Genomic DNA, 17772 nt, shown 5'->3' on the forward strand with positions numbered 1-17772 from the left:
AGGCCTCTGCTTCCTCTCTCTCTCTCTCTCTCTCTCTCTCTCTCTCTGCTGACATTTCTGCCTCACTCTCTCTCTCTCCTTTCCCTTACAGGGGTTCCCGGGAGACTTTGATGGATCGGCCGCATTTATGAAGCCGCTGCCACCGCGGCGATCAATCACACCTCGATCCTCGTGATATGCTGTTGGACTTGAGCTCACCCTCGGACTGTATAAAAGCTGTACAGCAGGTGGACACACACGCACAATGTTAGTACGGCTCATCATGATGAATAAATCCTATTACATCTGTCAAAAATGTAATAATTGTGGACATGGTTCCAGTACAGCAGCACTCTAAACTAATGAGATCAATGGAAGAGTTATATCACTAAATCTGCCTTTAAAAGATAATGGTCTTTTTTTTAAAATAACATACTTATTATTACAGTGGTGTACAACTGTATCTCATAATACTGAAAGCGGTTGCTAATATTTAGGTTAACTTTTGTTCTGTGGCTTTTCCATCTCATGATTGAGAATGCCTACCTAATATTGTGTCCAATCAGCATTCATTTTGGGCGACATGACCCAATTGTCACAAAGCCCAATGTCGCCATCTATCGCTACAAAAGACAACCTACAGCTACATTGCCAGGGGTTCCCATTTTCAATTCCTAATTCTGACAAACCAATCACAATTGAGTCATTATAATGTTTAATATTTAATTGGGAACAAATATGTATGTACAAAATGTGTTGTGACATTTTTTGAAGGATAATGTCCATGATTGGTCAACTTTGTGGTGACTCGATTCGTCAACTGAGTGGCGACTCAGCGCTTCCTCTTAGTCTCGAACTTGTAGATGGCCGGAGCATTTGGCGTCTCCTTCTTAACTTTGATTTTCTTGCTTTTATCCTGTGGGAAACATGCAAACATTCATTTTACAATGACAGTGAACCCCCGTTTATGGCGGGGGATACGTTAATGATCGTTATGCATTTTGCGTTAGCATTAAGCTAACAGACTTCCGTAAGGCAGTTATGTGGCTTGGTTAAATAGTGTTGTTTTATGTTTAGTTTAACTGTAAACATCAACTAGGCGTTGAGACGAGTTATTTTTAATCCACATTTTGAAGAGGCCTAATTCCGTTCTGAATATAGCCAATACCAGGTTGTTGTTTTGTTTTTTTGCTGTTATCGCTGACATCTTGAATTGTGCCACTTGAGAGGAAAAAATATTGGAATTGTATCACTTGAAGTACGTAATGTAAATCCAACTTTGGTCACTCCTGAAATTCATAGTTTCAGAAATACTCGTTTTAAGTAAAGTTTCCGATTCCATGCATTTTTTTTTTCCAATTCATTAGTCAGTCTGATCCGCCCCCGCCTCTCCTTGCTCTCGCAAGTAGTGAGGGTTGGCTGTTCTACATGGAGACAACCAATCAGAGAAAAGGGGGCAGTCTGAGCCAAATATGGACGAAGCGGATACAAAACTGTGTCAAACGGAAGTAGCTGTCAGGGCTTTTTCTGGACTCCAGTATGACAAAACCAAGGTGTTTTTTAAAATGAAATTGACACTTTTACACTAACCCCATGTTCGAAAGTCACTCTAGGAGGTCTAAATAGCCAAAATATGGGACCGTTAAAGTGACACAAGCATCCTTCCGTTTTTCTGTACGTGGCTCTCGGAGAAAATTTTTTTTGTTATAAACTACAGATTTCCTTGACAGACAAACAGATACATTCCACCCCCCATCCCCCAATAAATAAATAAATAAACAAAGAAATAAATAAATAATCTGCGATATAGCGTAGCCGCAATAGATAAACAGTGTGAAGCTGATAATGGGGACATTAGATGCTACGAGTCCTCACCTGGAGGTCCTTGCGCGTCTGAAGCTTCTGGCTGATGACAAACAGTTTCCTCTCCCGGTCGATCCTTTGGGCAAGAAGCTTGTACTCGTGCTTGCGTTGCTTGGACAGCTTCTGCAACGCCCGTGTGGGAGAATGTGAAGGCGTCGTAACACAGGAAGCTTTTTATGAGTGAAAAACCTTTTGACTGCGAGGCTCCACGGCTCCCAGGATGCGCTCGTTCATCAGCGTGGCCACTGTGGGTCTGTTGTACACTCGATCCAGCAGTTCGGGGACGGTGTTCAGGTGGTTGGCCAAGTCGAACGACTGTACTGTAATACACATATGCCGACGTTCACTGAGACATTTGGTGACTGTGGATATCTGGTAGCATACCAACTCATAAGCATGATCAATTTGATCAATTCCCACCCATCCATCCATTGATCCATTTTCTGTACCGCTTATCCTGACCTGGGTCGCAGGTGTGCTGGCGCCTATCTGGGCGAGAAGCTGAACTGGTCGCCAGCCAATTGCATGGCACATACAGACAAACAATAATTCAATCAACCACATTCACACCTATGGGCAATTTAGTAGTCTTCAATTAACCTGTCATGCATGTTTTATGAATGTAGGAGAAAACAGGAGTACCTGGAGAAAACCCACGCAGACACAAGGAGGACATGCAAACTCCACACAGTAAAGTCTGGATTTTAACCTGGGTCCTCAGAACTGCGAGGCAGATGTGCTAACCAGTTGTGCACCGTGGCACTTGATCAATTCCCAATCAAAATATTACCAGACTACAGGGAATGATGAAAAATGTCCAGAAAAATGTCTTTTCTCACATTCCAGATGCCATCTTACTCGTATTGAGACAAGAGACCGGGTTCCCGGTCGCGCTATAGGTGAGCAAGCTATTTGTTAGCATTTAGTATTGGAAGAATTTCAGTTTTAAGGAAGCATTTTCCACTAAATTCAGGTCTAACATCTCATGTTTCATTATTTAGATCAGTAATTCTCAGTGTGGTACCAGTATCACTTTGGTCCAACATCTTATGTTTAATGATTTAGCCAGTACCACTAAAGGTACCTCTAATGGTCTGCAAATTAATCCCTGCCCAATTATAGTTCATTTATAGTTAACAAAGTTCAACACATTTGCATTTAATATGTAAGAACTGTTTATTTTTAAACTTATTTAGGCACAATTTTTATTTACCTTTTATATGCTATACATTGGAGTTTGCATGTTCTCCCCATGCCTGCGTGGGGTTTCTCCGGGCACGCCGGTTTCCTCCCACATACTAAAAGCGTGCATGGTAGACTAATTGAAGACTAAATTGCCCCTAGATGTGAATGTGAGTGCGAATGGTTGTTTGTTTATATGTGCCCTGCGATTGGCTGGCGACCAGTTCAGGGTGAACCCTCCCTTTCGCCCGAAGATAGTTGGGATAGGCTCCAGCACGCCCGCGACCCTAGTGAGGATAAGCGGCACAGAAAATGGATGGATGCTATACATTTTAAATGAATCAGTACAGTTTTAGCTTAAAACTCTCAAAAATTTTTATTATTTTCTTATATTTTGACTGTCAAATTACAAATATTTTTCATGAGGCATAGCAACTTTGTTAGATTTTTTCCCACTTGTAAAATATTTTGATATTTCTTGTAGTATTCTGTCTTTAGTCTCTGATCATTTTTATCTTTTTCCTCATTAAATTTTGACTATTTCTTTAAACCTTAGGGTGTTGTTTTTCCCATATCATAACTTTGTCATACAATTGGTTTTTCCACCTCATAATATGACTTTATTCATGGAAAATTACTTCGATTTTTCTTGTAATATTACAACTTTAGGATAACAACCAATGTCTTTATTTAAATATATAAATATTTAGGCCTATTAGGTGCCTGTATTGTATTGTTGGTCATCAGTTATGGTAAATGGAGAGCCATTTTTTTCCCAGGTTGTCCTTGGTGTAAAAAAAACAACACTGAATTAGATTGCAGTTCGCCTGCATCACCTCTTATGACTGTGGAAAAAAATTACATCACACCGATAGGTCCAATATAAAAAAAAATAGTCTTAAGGCTAAGATTTTTAACTGCCAAAAATAAACACTTTGTTCATTATTGGGTTTAAATGATAGTTTATGAATATTTACTGCAAATTTCCAATCAACTCTCATTAGCTTCCATGGTCAAACTGAATAGTCCTCATCTTGCAGGACCTTAGCAACCCTTAATGGGAGCATCCCTGCTCACGATTGTGAATATTTACCTTCTTTTTTGGAATCCACAAAAAAGGTGTGCTTGTTTTTCTGTTTGCTGACCGCATCCAGAAGATGGAGACTTCCTTTCAGCCTCTCAATTTTCTGAAAAATGAAAGATATGCAAGGGTCAAGGGCATGTTAGACCATAGCGGTCAAGTACATAAAGGGGCTAGAGCCATTGCAATCTGTTGATTAGTTGACAGAGAATGATCATTTCGGAATGGAACATGAAAAAGACGAACATTGGTGATTTGCTGTTATTTGTTTTCAGGAAAGAGCAGTGGCCTCCCCGCATCATACTAGGTTCCACTTTCAGCTCCATGGTTATCACACTTTATCATTCATTTGATTTTATGTAGGAACTTACCCTCGCTTCTGCCACCCTCTTCATCTCCACATATTTAATATCCTGTGTCGTCATCACTCTCTTCTGCTCCTCCGTCACCTCCGACTCATCATCTTTCTGCTTTTTGGACAGGTGGACTCCGTCCTGTCAACATCACACATCATCAGCTAAACCTCAGGGAACCGTCAAAGGGTAAGAACACGTTTGTGGTCGATGTTACCTGCAGCTGTGAATTGATCATGTTGTAGTAAAACTCATCCGGGTTCTTCTCCAGAGCCTTCTTGCGAAAAGCGAGGAGTGTGTTTTTCTTCTTATGGTAGTCACTGTTACAGACCAACACAACCAATCAATATACATCCTGAAGAGTTATTTGGCTTGAAACGTTATTCGACTTCATTTAACTTACTTTGCACGTTGTTTGTAGTCTTTCTTCTTCTCCAGTAAGCCCAAGTGCTTCCTAAATTCAGGCTGATGAAAGAAAAACCGTTACTATAGGTATGTGTGTCACTCAATGATTTACAATCTTCATCGCTCAATTTGAGTAGCAATGGAACCGCTGCGCTTATGTTTCACTATGTTCCCACTATTCATCAGGTAAAATAATTTTTCAAATCCATAAAACAATCTGGATTGTGTATTTTTCTATGCTTCTGCCAAATGTGACATTTTTTGGAACAGCTGCTGGGCAGGTCGCTTGTGATGTTTTGTCAATCTGCATTGAGGGCACATATTTTATGTCACTTCCAATGTTGATTTCATTAATTTTATCCAATGCAAATGACTCTTAAATGTGCTATATTTATTCCATACTGTGTATTTTAATTTATGGAGTGTTTGTTTGTCCTTGAATCTTAATTTGTTTTTCTAATGCATGTTTGCATAACAAATTAAACCACACATAATGAGACCACCATGTGCAAACTGTTTGGCTCCTGACCTTTATTTTGCAAAATGTCTTATAATTTTTTAAATGTACTTTACGTTTATCATTAGTGTATATTGTCAGTTTCTGTGCTTACCAAGCTTTCCTATGATACTTTTGAAAATAGGATGAGGATTAAGAATGTGATGATTGTTTGAAACTCAGATAAAGATGGCATCTAAAATCTTGAGCTCCATTGTCAGTCTAGTATGAAGAAGTTGGCGAGAAATTGGTGTATTCTGACCGGTTTTACAGATTCATAACTTTTTAAATAATATTTATCACAGTTAAATGATGATTATATTACTGGAACAGTCTTTAAAAGATCTGTCTTAATGGTGGTCTCATGTAAATCAATTAATCTTCGAAAATTAACACATTCACAGCGTTTTAACATTATCTCCACTGCACCACACACTGGCAGAGCAGTAAGTACAAAACGCATTTATTTTCCTGCTCATGTATGGTGTCTCTCACATTTTAAAAATCGGTTAAGATGTTGAAAGTCGTCAAGGGTGTACACGATTTAGTTTGGTCGGCTAGCCGCTAGCCCAAGCTACCGGAACGAAAAGTTCACCTGGGATCTTTCATGGTGGTTTCTTTGTCGGGATTTCAGCGCTTTCCTGAACGACGACATGTTTGAGAAGTGTCCCAAACAGCTACTTTAATAAGACAAACCCTTTCAAATGTTCAATTTGAGTCTTTATTAAAGCCGAGCACGAGTGCCCCTCCACAAAAGTTGTTTCCCTTTTAAACTGGCACACGCAGTTTCCTGTTTCCTCATTTCCTGTTCACAGATTCGCCACTAAAAAAAAAAAAAACATTCCTAAAACCATTTGATTGTTAATTGTGAGTTTCAGCGCACTAAATCATATTTTTTTAACATTTTCTAAACTATGCGCTATAGTATAATAGAAATGTTTAAAGTCACTTGTTTAATTCTGTAGTAGCGCATGAAAGGCGAGAGAGGTCCCTGTTTCACAGTTTTGTCTTGCAAAAAAAAAAAAAAACACCTTTGGTTTCAATTGTAAGGGTTACAATTGACCATAAAATGGTCAATTGACCACAAAAAATACTATTCAAAGACTGCATTTAGGCAAATTTGGGTTAAAGAAGAAGATACGTGGGCATAAGCAAAGTATATTAGACATTTTGAAAAATATGTAAACAATACAATAATTAAACATCAATATTATTTTTTTATAATGTTTCACTTTAAAAATACATTTTAAGGTATTCTTTAAATATAAGAAAAAAATATCTAACTGTAAAAAAAAAGCTTACCTTTTCATTGTAAGAATTGATGTTTCGTTGGGGCCCCAAGTTAAAATAGCTCTACAGGGCAAGCCACAATATTCTATGAATCTACAAATTTCGCTTTACAGATTTGAAACAAGTAGCAGGCCCATTAAAGTTTTCAGCTGGGGTTTTTCTTCAAAATAACCCTCAATGCTACTAGCATGATTAAGGTATTATTCAGAACTAAAACCAGGTCCAACATTTCATGATTTCAATTTTGTAATATATCAGTTTGCCTGGAAATGATTATTAAACAATACAATATTTAACCATTACTGTCATTATATTTACAACGTTTTACAATATATTTGACATTTTAGTTACGTTTTGTTGGCAATAAAAAGATAAATAAAAGTTCATATGATTCATAAAAATTATTAATTGTAAAATTACTTTCAAATGTCCAGAGACATTTGGATTTTAGAATCCAACTTTGGTTAGGCCTCTTTCTACTCACAACTTCTTATTCTGTCTTCACCCCCTCATGTTTCAAGTAATTCCACTCATAGTGGAATGAGCCCTGATGTTTCTCATAAACAACAGGAAATAAAAGAGTATGACCTAGCAGGCAGGGAACATAAATATGTATGACATTTTTATAAGATGCAGCATCCTCTGAGATAAGACTTGTGGCATGGGGGGGACTATTTGGTGTAATATATTTGAGAGAAGCTGCAATGGCACCAGTGAGCTCATCTCACCCTGTCTCCCAAGTCTGTGATATCCCAACAAAGTCACCCCCCAGCCTCCCTAAATGGCATCTCACTACAACCGCGAGGAATGTCTGTTACATGTGTGAAATTTGCCCAGCATGCAGAATGTTTGCGGTTGATGAGACCAGTGAATGGGATCAGTGTTTCCACATGATGTCACATGCTTTGTTTGTCATCAGCGCTGCCGGCTAATAACCCCCGAAACCTCGCGCATACGTTTCAGGCCCACTTATAATGTCTTTAATCAGAGCCCTTGCTCTTGAAGTCATAGGAGTTTACATGTTAAATGTTGAGAGGGGGGCGAATACCAACAGTTTAACGCAGGGGGTGGGCAAAGTACTGAGTAATGAGTAACTTTAAAGACACAAGAAATGGTCTGGAATCAACTTTTTTTGCTTACACTTGTGAAGCAGTACAATAGGCTCACCAAGTAACAAATAGAAAAAGAGAATCAAGTTCGAAGTGGGGCTCTTGTAGGCTGAAATGCGAGCATTTTTAGGCAGACCCAGATGGCAGCGCATGACATAAGCTGTTCTATTTTGCAGTGTGTAAAGTGAATATACTGTAGCTTGAATGTGAGGCCAGGGCTGTTATGCCTTTTCTGCATCTCCATGCCGATGTGCCTCAATCTTATCAACCGCACTATCAAGACGTCAAAAAAATTAATTCCTCGCTCTTAACTGACAGATGAGAAAGATGAAATGTGAATCATCAAGTTATGTCAAATAATTTTTTAACATTCTCAATGGTCATGCAAGTGTAAAAAAAATAAGTTACCCAGTGTAATTAAGAAAAACCTTAACTTTAATAACAATTGATGACGCATAAAATGACGCTTTAGTCTTGCCGCTTTCTGTCAAAATGAGCTTTTATGAAGGATTTAAGCATACATGTTTTAAGTCACTTTTTAAATTTTGTAGCGTTAAAAGAAGTCAAACCCACTATTCAGTCATTAAAAACAAAACAGTCTTAATTGCCAGAATAACTAGTGACAAAGGTGTAATGCCATTTTTAACAATTCTTCTCAGTGGTCAGTCACACACAGTGGTCAGTCACACAAGTGTAAAAAGAAGTTGCGCACTAAAACACTCTGCTGCTGGCTTTACACATAGGAAAAAAAAATGTCTGGCGTAATGGTGGAAAAGAGCATGTGGAGCCAATGCAGAGACGCTCGGTTTTCTTTAGTGAACGCCGAGGAAATATCAGTGTTGACTTTTTGTTGGATCAGAGCAAGTGTGGTGTGAGCTCAGGGCTTTGGTATGTCTCGCTTGTATGAGCAGGAGGGCTCGTCGCTAGTGACCAACTCACATCGAAAATAACACGAGAATGAAAGCTGCGAGCAGCGATGCACAGACCCTCGCACCCCTTTTTTCATGGCGAATCCTCAAAAGGATTGAACTTTGATGCCATGCTTACAATTTAGTGTTACCTATGTGTCGAGGATACCAGCTTCTGTTTGGGGCTCATTCCCTAGTCGGAGATTGCCGAAGTTCGAGCCCAGAAATGTATCCAAAATGGCTGCTTCAAACTAACATGACTGACTTCCTGTTCAATTTCAGGTATAGATACATGTTCATCCAGTTTCATGCTGATCACTGAAACAGGTGTTGGGGGCTAATATTTTTTTCCAAACTTTCAGAGAATCCTTCAAACAAAATTTGACACCATGGTTCGCTGACATTAAATGACATAGTTAAAAATAATCTTTGCAATTTTTAACTTTGCCTATTTGTCTAGAATACCTCCAAGTGGGGCTCATTTGGACAATTTTCTTAATAGGACTTATTCAGAGTTTGAGCCCTACAATTCGCACGAAATGTTTGACATCCTGCTCAATTTTGGACATGGGTTCTTGAGACTTTTTACTGCGTCCTATTATAATAGACACGTCCACTCAGATTTGTGACGATTGGTGAAACAGGTGTTCACTGCAAAAATGTAGAATCTTACCTAGTGAATCTTATTTCTCGTGAAAACATCTTACTGTATTTATTCTAAGACCGTTTTGAATTTTGTTTCAAAATTTTAAGCAAGACAAAAAGACTTGTTTTAAGATACAATATCTTATTTTAAGAATCTTAAGTCAATTTATACTACAAATGTAGTTGCCATTGGCAGATTTGTTTTCACTTATTCTAGGGGGTAAAAATGTCTTGTTTTTAATGTTTTTTTTACGTGTTTTGAAAAGGTAATTTTTCTTTCCAGTTATGGGGGCAAAAAAATGTGAAACTTTCCGAGAAGCCTTAAAAAGCTCATCAAACTTTTAGGCCATGCTCTGCTACAATTAGATGGCAAAGGTGTAAAAAGGAGTTTCAATTGCAGGTTGCCAAGCTATCTAGTATTCTAATGTACCTGCTTCCCACTGAGGCTCATTTGGTTGAATTCCCTAGTTGGAGTTCGTGAAAGTTTGAGTCCTGGAATTTGCCCAAAATTGCTGCTGGCTTCTGTTCAATTTCACACATGGGTTCTTTGAGGCTTTTTCATGCATCCTGTTATGATAGAGCTGTGCACCCAATTTAGTGTCGATCGGTGAAACCGGTGTTCACCGACCGGCTGATTATTTAAAACTTTCCAGGAGTCGCTAGGAGTCGCTTATAGATTATATTTCTTGCACTGTACACTGTTTTAATTGTATTTATATATTTTTTTGTCTTTGTTTTAAATGTTTATAAGCTGTTTTTTTCTTCTTTGTTTTAAAATGCTGGTAATCATGTAAAGCACATTGAGTTACCTTGTGTATGAAATGTGCTATATAAATAAATTTGCTTTGCTTTGCTACCGAGTGATTTCGGAACCCCTAAAATACATACAGTACATTTTCAACAGGATACACACTTGGAAAAATTGGTGAGTTTACAGGCATGTAGAGTTCCCCCGAAAGGCGATTAATTCGCCTGAAGAGTAATAACCAGTGATTCAAATACACTAAGTCCTTCACACAACCTGGTACGCCCTAATGGGGAAAAAAAAAAAATGATGACATAACTATACGATTCGGAATCATAGTGCGACCCTGACATTTGGAGTATATTTACATTGTGGTTATTTAATGCCTACTCACACACTTGTTCCACAGCTCGTTGGCCTTTGCCAGCCACTGGTTCGATGCCCGCTGGTTGCCGGCCGCTCCGGTAGGCGCATTCCCTGGATGGGATTTTCTCACCAAGAGAGAGAGCCTCTAAAACCGCAGAATCTTGTAAAGCAGAAATTGTCTACAATTAAGTGCATATGTAGTGCTGATTTTCCCGGCTTGAGTTTTGAAAGTGTGTATTGCACTGTGATGTGGATACGCAATGGGTGGCATCGGGATCAAGTGCGAGAAAAGTTGGCATTTAAAAGTCACGTTGGTGTTTTGATGACGCGTCATTAGAACGGACGTTTTGTTGTACAACAGCAAATACCTCATGGCCATTAGAGACACATGGTGTTACAAGTCGCACCTTTGCGTTATTGATTTACTGCTTTTAACGGTCTGCTCCATTAGTCGACTGGGGTCATGATGCTCATAACAGTTCATTACGTTCAAGTAGTATCCACAGCCGGGAATATGTTCTTTTGGTGGAATACATGAGATGTTCCATTTACCACTTTCAGCACAAAATAAATTAAGAACAGTATCGACTAGGCCAAACCCAAATACACCATATACTCTATGCAATAAATAAAGTCTCAATCTTAAAAAGTTAATGTCAAAATTGCCACTTAAACGGCAAAAAAATTGTCATTAATTTACATGACAACAGCCTTTTGGAGCCTGAATGCAAACTTATGGCAACATTGTAAAGATGTTTTTTTTTTTTTTTTTTTTATATAGGAGAATAAGATTGTACTATAAGTTGTAATGTTATAAGGCTAGTCAGAATGTTATGAGTATAAAAGTTGTATTTTTTCAACAAAAACGTGCATTCGAGGAATAAAGTTCGAATACAACAAATACATCATAATGTTATGAGAAATAGGTTGTAATTTTACATATAAAAAGTCATAAAGTTAAAAAAAACAGCCGTAGTGTGATGACAATGAAGTCGTAATGTTACAAGTCGTAATTGTACGAGACAAAAGTCAGAATATTACAAGAAAAAAGTAATGTTTCGAGATAAAAGTAATACTGTGACAATAAAGTCAAATTTATGAGGATGAATTCAGAATATTATGGGAATGATGTACAATTACAATAGTCAATGTTTTGTGAATAAAGTTGTAAAGTTGCAAGATTGAGGTCAGAAGGTTACAAGAATGAAGTTGAATGAAGAAAAAGTTGCAACGTACTAGTATTGCAAGAAAAGTAAATTTTATGAGGAAAAAATTGCAAGCTAACGGGAATAAAGTTCTAAGTCGTATGAGAATAGTCACAATGTAACAAAACTGAAGCATTAAGAACGGAAGAAATGTCGTAATGTTACAAGAATAAAGTTGTAATTTACGAGAAGCAAAGCCATAATGTTATGAGAATACAATTTTAATACTTAAAGTAAAAAAAAAATTTTATTATATTTAAATCATATTATTACATAAAGTCGGAATGTTATGAGAATAAAGTTATAAAGGTACGAAAATGAAAGAAAGTTATACTTTAATGAGAATGCACTCTTTGGGCTCTATTTTAGTGACTAGCGCAAATCCAGTGCTGCACTTGGTCTAACTCTGCGAGGAGGCGGGTTAAACTAGGTGTTTGTAATTTAAATGAAATTGTAAAGTTACAAGAATAAAAGTCTAATTGTTATGAGGAAAAAAGTGATTTTGAAGGAAAAAAAACGTAAGTGTACAAGAATATAATCATCATGTTACGAGTAAGGCAGCACGGTGTACGACTGGTTAGAGCGTCAGCCTCACAGTTCTGAGGACCCGGGTTCTATCCCCGGCCCCTGTGTGGAGTTTGCATGTTCTCCCCGTGCCTGCGTGGGTTTTCTGCGGGCACTCCGGTTTCCTCCCACATCCCAAAAACATGCATTAATTGTTGACTCTAAATTGCCCGTAGGTGTGACTGTGAGTGCGACTGGTTGTTTGTTTGTATGTGCCCTGCGATTGGCTGGCAACCAGTTCAGGGTGTACCGTGCCTTCTGCCCGATGACAGCTGGGAGAGCTTCCAGCACGCCCGCGACCCTAGTGAGGAGAAGCGGCTCAGAAAATGGATGGATGGATGTTACGAGAAAAACTTTTTACAAGGAAAAAAAAAGGTCATGTTAGGAGAATAAAGTTTCAATATTATGACAATCAAGGTGGAAGGATATGCCAAAGAAGTTGAAATATAATGAGGAAGAGCCTCAATGTTCTGAAATTTTATTTGTTTTTCCTTTTAAGAAAAACAAGTGCATTTTGGTTTGATGCTTCATGGTCCTAGCAGACTGCACACCAACCACCAACATCCAGAAATCGTGCCCCCTCCTTTCAAGTGTGAAGGTCAAGGAGGAAGCGCTTGACATCTTTTTCAAGCTCTCTTGTTTTGCATTCTCCTAAAATATCAATTTGAGTCCCTCCAAGGCTGGAGCCACCACCAAAGAGAAATAAGACTAAGCCTTGGCCAAGATTGCATACTAGTTCCTGTTTTCACACAGCAGCTTCATGCCTGAAGGCTCTCTGAGGCTCACCAGGAGATATATATTCTTCTTACAAATGGACAGAGCATTTTATTGCTTTTTCCACTCCGGATGATGGCTGGCTTTTCCTTTATTCTTCATCTTCAACATGTCGCTGTTTGGCACAGAGACAGTTTATTTTAAATGTACCGTGCCTGAAAAGACTGATGTTTAAGTATTAAGTTCAGACAATCTTTGGACTCAAAGATGTCAGCGTAGTCCTCAGTCCTCATCGATCGACTATAAATATACTCTATATAGTGTGTGGGTATGATGTTGATTTATAAATGTCTGACAAGGCTAATAATGTTATGTGATATTTTAGGAGTGAATCTTTAGTTAATAGAATAATTAGTGTTCGGCTAACTAGAAATTATGGACACTCAAACCTTTGCGCCTGAATGCTACAAAACCAAAGAAAAGAATGCCGCAATGCTTGTTTGTACATCACAGCAGTGGTGGGAAGTAACAAAGCAGAAATACTCTATTCCACTTCTCAAGTAGATTTTTTTTTCAGGTATCTGTACTTTGGATAAAATTAAGTTTATTTGTATTGTAATATAGCTACAGTGGCCAGGCCAATCCAATTCTTCTTGCGCCATGTTGTTTGTACAGTGTATGTGGTGCCTCAGAACATCGGCTGTCGCAGTTTTTCCATGGCAGCGAGTTGGTTATACAGTATGTTTGAGTGTCACTCGCCAGATATGTGAAATCTGAATGTCAGCGACTGTATTTTTGTCACGGTTGTCCAGTTCAGTCGCTTTCAGCTGCGTCACTCGGTGTGCGGCAAGCCTGAGAATTTGGAAAGAATCAGAATCACAATCATCCTTATTGGCCAAATATGTTATAAAAACACACGGAATTTGTCTCTGGTAGTTGAAACCACTCTAGCCAGCAAACAAGCCATTATATTAACATGAACACATACTGTAAGTAAACTGCCTGCAGTTTTTTGTTTTTGTTTGAAAACAAATATAAGTGAAAGATTAACATTTTAGTTGTATTGACATTTTTTAGGTGGCACGGTGTCGACTGTTTACCACATCTGCCTCACAGTTCTGAGGACCGGGGTTCAGAATCAGAATCAGAATCAGAATCAGAATCATCTTTATTTGCCAAGTATGTCCAAAACACACAAGGAATTTGTCTCCGGTAGTTGGAGCCGCTCTAGTACAACAACAGTCAATTTACAGAACACTTTGGGGACATAAAGACATTGACAAAAAACAATTGTGCAAAAAGATGCAGAGTCCTCTAGCACTTAGAGCAGTTCGAACGACTAATATTGCAATAGTCCGGTGCAATGACCATTGTGCAAAGGGCGCTGAGACTTCAAGGAGTGTATGCGGTTTAAAGTGACGAGTAGTGCGATCATCTGGGACAATGTCGGTTGTGCAAATGTTACAGATACTCCTCAATCAGTGTGCAAATGGAGCAGATGCTACTCTGGCATGAGTGGCCAGTATATGCAAATAGTGCAGCATGGCGAGACAACTACAGTGAGTGCACAAGTAATAAATAATTGGCCCCACAGAAATGTGACAACGAACTCAAGTCAAAAAATTGCCAGCTTGTTGTAATGGAATTATAGGTTAGGTGTTTAAGAAGTTGATCGCAAGAGGGAAGAAGCTGTTGGAATGTCTACTAGTTCTAGTTTGCGTTGATCGGTAGCGCCTACCTGAGGGAAGGAGCTGGAAGAGCTGGTGACCGGGGTGCAGACGGTCCGAGAGGATTTTGCACGCCCTTGTCTTAGTTCTGGCAGCGTGCAAGTCCTCAATGGTGGGTAGGGGGGTACCGACAATCCTTTCAGCAGTTTTGATTGTCCGTTGCAGTCGGAGTTTGTCCTTTTTTGTAGCAGCACCAAACCAGACTGTGATGGAAGAACATAGGACCGATTCGATGACCGCTGTGTAGAACTGTCTCAGCAGCTCCGGTGGCAGGCCGTGCTTTCTCAGAAGCCGCAGGAAGTACATCCTCTGCTGGGCCTTTTTGAGGACGGAGTTGATGTTGTTCGCCCACTTCAGGTCCTGAGAGATTGTAATTCCCAGGAACTTGAAGGTCTCGACGGTTGACACAAGGCAGCTGGACAACGTGAGGGGCAGCTGTGGCAAAGGATGCCTCCTGAAGTCCACGATCATCTCTACAGTCTTGAGCGTGTTCAGCTCCAGGTTGTGTCGGCCGCACCACAGCTCCAGCCGCTCCGCTTCCTGTCGATATGCAGACTCGTCACCGTCCTTGATGAGGCCGATGACAGTGGTGTCATCTGCAAACTTCAGGAGCTTGACAGTCGGGTTCGCTGAGGTGCAGTCGTTCGTGTAGAGAGAGAAGAGCAGCGGAGAGAGGACACAACCTTGGGGCGCCCCAGTGCTGATGCTGCATGTGGATGAGGTGGCCTCCCCCAGCCTGACCTGATGTGTCCTGCCCGTCAGAAAGCTGTAAATCCACTGGCAGATGGCAGGTGAGACGCTGAGCTGGAGAAGGCCTCACCTGTGTGGAGTTTGCTTGTTTTCCTCGTGGCTGTGTGGGTTTTCACCGGGTACTCCGGTTTCCTCCCACATCCCAAAAGCATGCATGGATGGTCAATTGAAAACTCTAAATTGCCCGTAGGTGTGAATGGTGAGTGCGAATGGTTGTTTGTTTGTATATGCCCTGTGATTGGCTGGCAACCAGTTCAGGTCGTACACCCGGCCTCTCACCCGAAGATAGCTGGGATAGGCTCCAGCACGCCCGCATCCCTAGTGAGGATAAGCGGTACGGAAAATGGATGGATGAAATTTTGGAAAACTTTGCTTATTCTAGAAAACTTTAGGGAGTTATTATTTATTTAAGTTTTCATTGAACATGCTGCTGTTTGTTGTAATTTTAAAACAAAGATGTCTATTGTCCAAGATACAAAAAAAAACAACAACAAAAAAACAACATTTTGCAAATCTAAAAAGCTGTTTCATAAACATGCTAAAAGACTTTCAAACAAAGTTTAGTGTTGAAGGTTGTATTATTCCAAATTTGGAGGCCAATATTTTCCCTTTTACAGCAAATGAACATCAGCTCCAAATCGGTATCGGCCTCCTTGACTACTAACAATTGGTATAGACTCTGAAAAAAACTATATCGGTTTACCTCTCCACACAAGTACAAAGAATCATTTGGGGATGTAAATTGACCAGGAGTGCGACAATCCCGATATAACGACAATTGTGATAATGATGCAGAGAATCTCAAGCAATTTAAAGTCTCCAGTCGTGTGGTAAAAGCGATCAACAAACTGTTATGCAAATAAAGCAGAGTGATGAAGCGAAGAAGAGCTTCAGGACGCAACGGACATAACAGACACATAAATCCTCAATCTCAAGACAAACCAAACCGAAGCCCCAGAAAGAAGAAACAGAGCCGAAGTGTTGGATCCTTACAGTATATTAGCTCTTTTATTAGCACGCTGGACGAGCTCATTTTCCTTGTGTTTATAAAAATTTTATTTTTTCCTGATCTTGGAACTGATATGGTGTTCACTTGTGCTTAGTTTTCACAGTGTTGGGTGACTGCACAAGGTGTCTGACGATACCAATATGCAGATGAAGTGCAGCACCTGCCTGAAAAACAAACAGTGAACCATTCTCGGTGACTTGTTACTTGACTGCAAACAGCAGCCAGTGATGTTGTACGGTGTGCTGGATCCTAGAATGATTTCATGTCATCATGACTAACTCTGTAACGATGTTATCAAACGGGGTGGGGCATCTGTCAACACCACTGCATCCAGCATGTTCTTGTGTTTAACCGTAATGAGTCAAATGAGCCGTAATGTACCTTTCCTTCCGCACGGATGACACATAAGCACACTCGGCCCGGCCTGATTGAGTCATGACAGAAGTGAAACACAGCGCCCGCTTTCATGGTAAATAAAAGAAAAGTGAAAAAGAACAGTGGTCTGAAACAATCCTGCTCATACATACTGTATTTTATGTACAAAGAGAAGAAATGATGATATCAAAATACACAAGACTTGAATTTGAGCTTGACTCGTCAAAATAACCTTCATAACTGCCAACATATAATGAATATTAACAGTTTCTTTGCATGCTAAATGCATACCAGGTGTATGTAATTCAACAACACATTCAACACATATATATATATATATATATATATATATATATATTACACAACAAATTATTATCAAGGTTATCCAGACGTTAAGAAAATGCTACACAATGATAATTTTAGCAGTTTATTTCCCACTGTACGTAAATCGCTTCACCGTTTTTTCCTCTTCCCTTTCAAACCGCTAATATAGCTATTTAATTCAAATGGAATATACATATGAATACATGCAATAACGAATTGTGAGTGTGCAGTTGCACACATGCAAACACTTTTACAGCCAACCTCTAGTTTCTCATATCATCACCAATTACACATCAATTCACATCAACCTGCAATACTTGAAGTCGAAAGCCTGAGTCTTTGCTAAACTAGCTTCTAGAATGTCTTTTATATTCTTTGTATAAGTGGAGGGAGACTAGCAAATTAGGAATTCCACTGCTCAGTGTTACCGTTGTGTTTATACTGTGCATATGACAATAAAATTTAGAATTTCGCAACAAACAAACAATTTGCTTCACACAGGAGGAAGAGGAGGAAGAAGGGGGGCGGGGGGTGACAGGGGAGAAGGGGGCGGGCTCTTGTGAGTCACTTCCTGAATAGTAAAAAGAAAAAAAAAGAAAAAAAAAGGGAGCCGGCAACTTTTGTCCAGCACACACTCGCAGAAAGTTTTTTTTTTTTTTTTTTTTTTTTTCTCTTGCAACAC

The 17772-nt window shown here is 39.3% G+C and overlaps 1 protein-coding gene across 1 annotated transcript; it reads right to left on the minus strand.

The window, feature by feature from the left end:
• Positions 1-685: 685 nt before the first annotated feature.
• On the minus strand, positions 686-6132 carry utp11 (UTP11 small subunit processome component). The gene is made up of 8 exons (XM_061675696.1): positions 5955-6132; positions 4862-4923; positions 4676-4778; positions 4477-4599; positions 4118-4211; positions 2032-2162; positions 1855-1965; positions 686-895 (listed from the first exon to the last, which is right to left on the minus strand). Exons 1-8 carry the CDS (start codon positions 6012-6014, stop codon positions 812-814), a joined length of 768 nt encoding a protein of 255 aa, XP_061531680.1. The 5' UTR covers positions 6015-6132; the 3' UTR covers positions 686-811.
• Positions 6133-17772: the final 11640 nt, after the last annotated feature.

Source organism: Phycodurus eques, chromosome 4 (assembly GCF_024500275.1).
Source record: "Phycodurus eques isolate BA_2022a chromosome 4, UOR_Pequ_1.1, whole genome shotgun sequence".
NCBI classification, from domain to species: Eukaryota; Metazoa; Chordata; class Actinopteri; order Syngnathiformes; family Syngnathidae; genus Phycodurus; species Phycodurus eques.

Bases quoted from the DNA above. Each gene is read 5' to 3' on its own strand.
- utp11 (XM_061675696.1), bottom strand. From the start codon at position 6,014: ATGTCGTCGTTCAGGAAAGCGCTGAAATCCCGACAAAGAAACCACCAT. The intron at 4,779-4,861 runs GTAAGTTAAATG...GGTCTGTAACAG, and splicing joins GACTACAAACAACGTGCAAA to TGACTACCATAAGAAGAAAA. The intron at 1,966-2,031 runs GTTTTTCACTCA...CGGGCGTTGCAG, and splicing joins TGGAGCCTCGCAGTCAAAAG to AAGCTGTCCAAGCAACGCAA.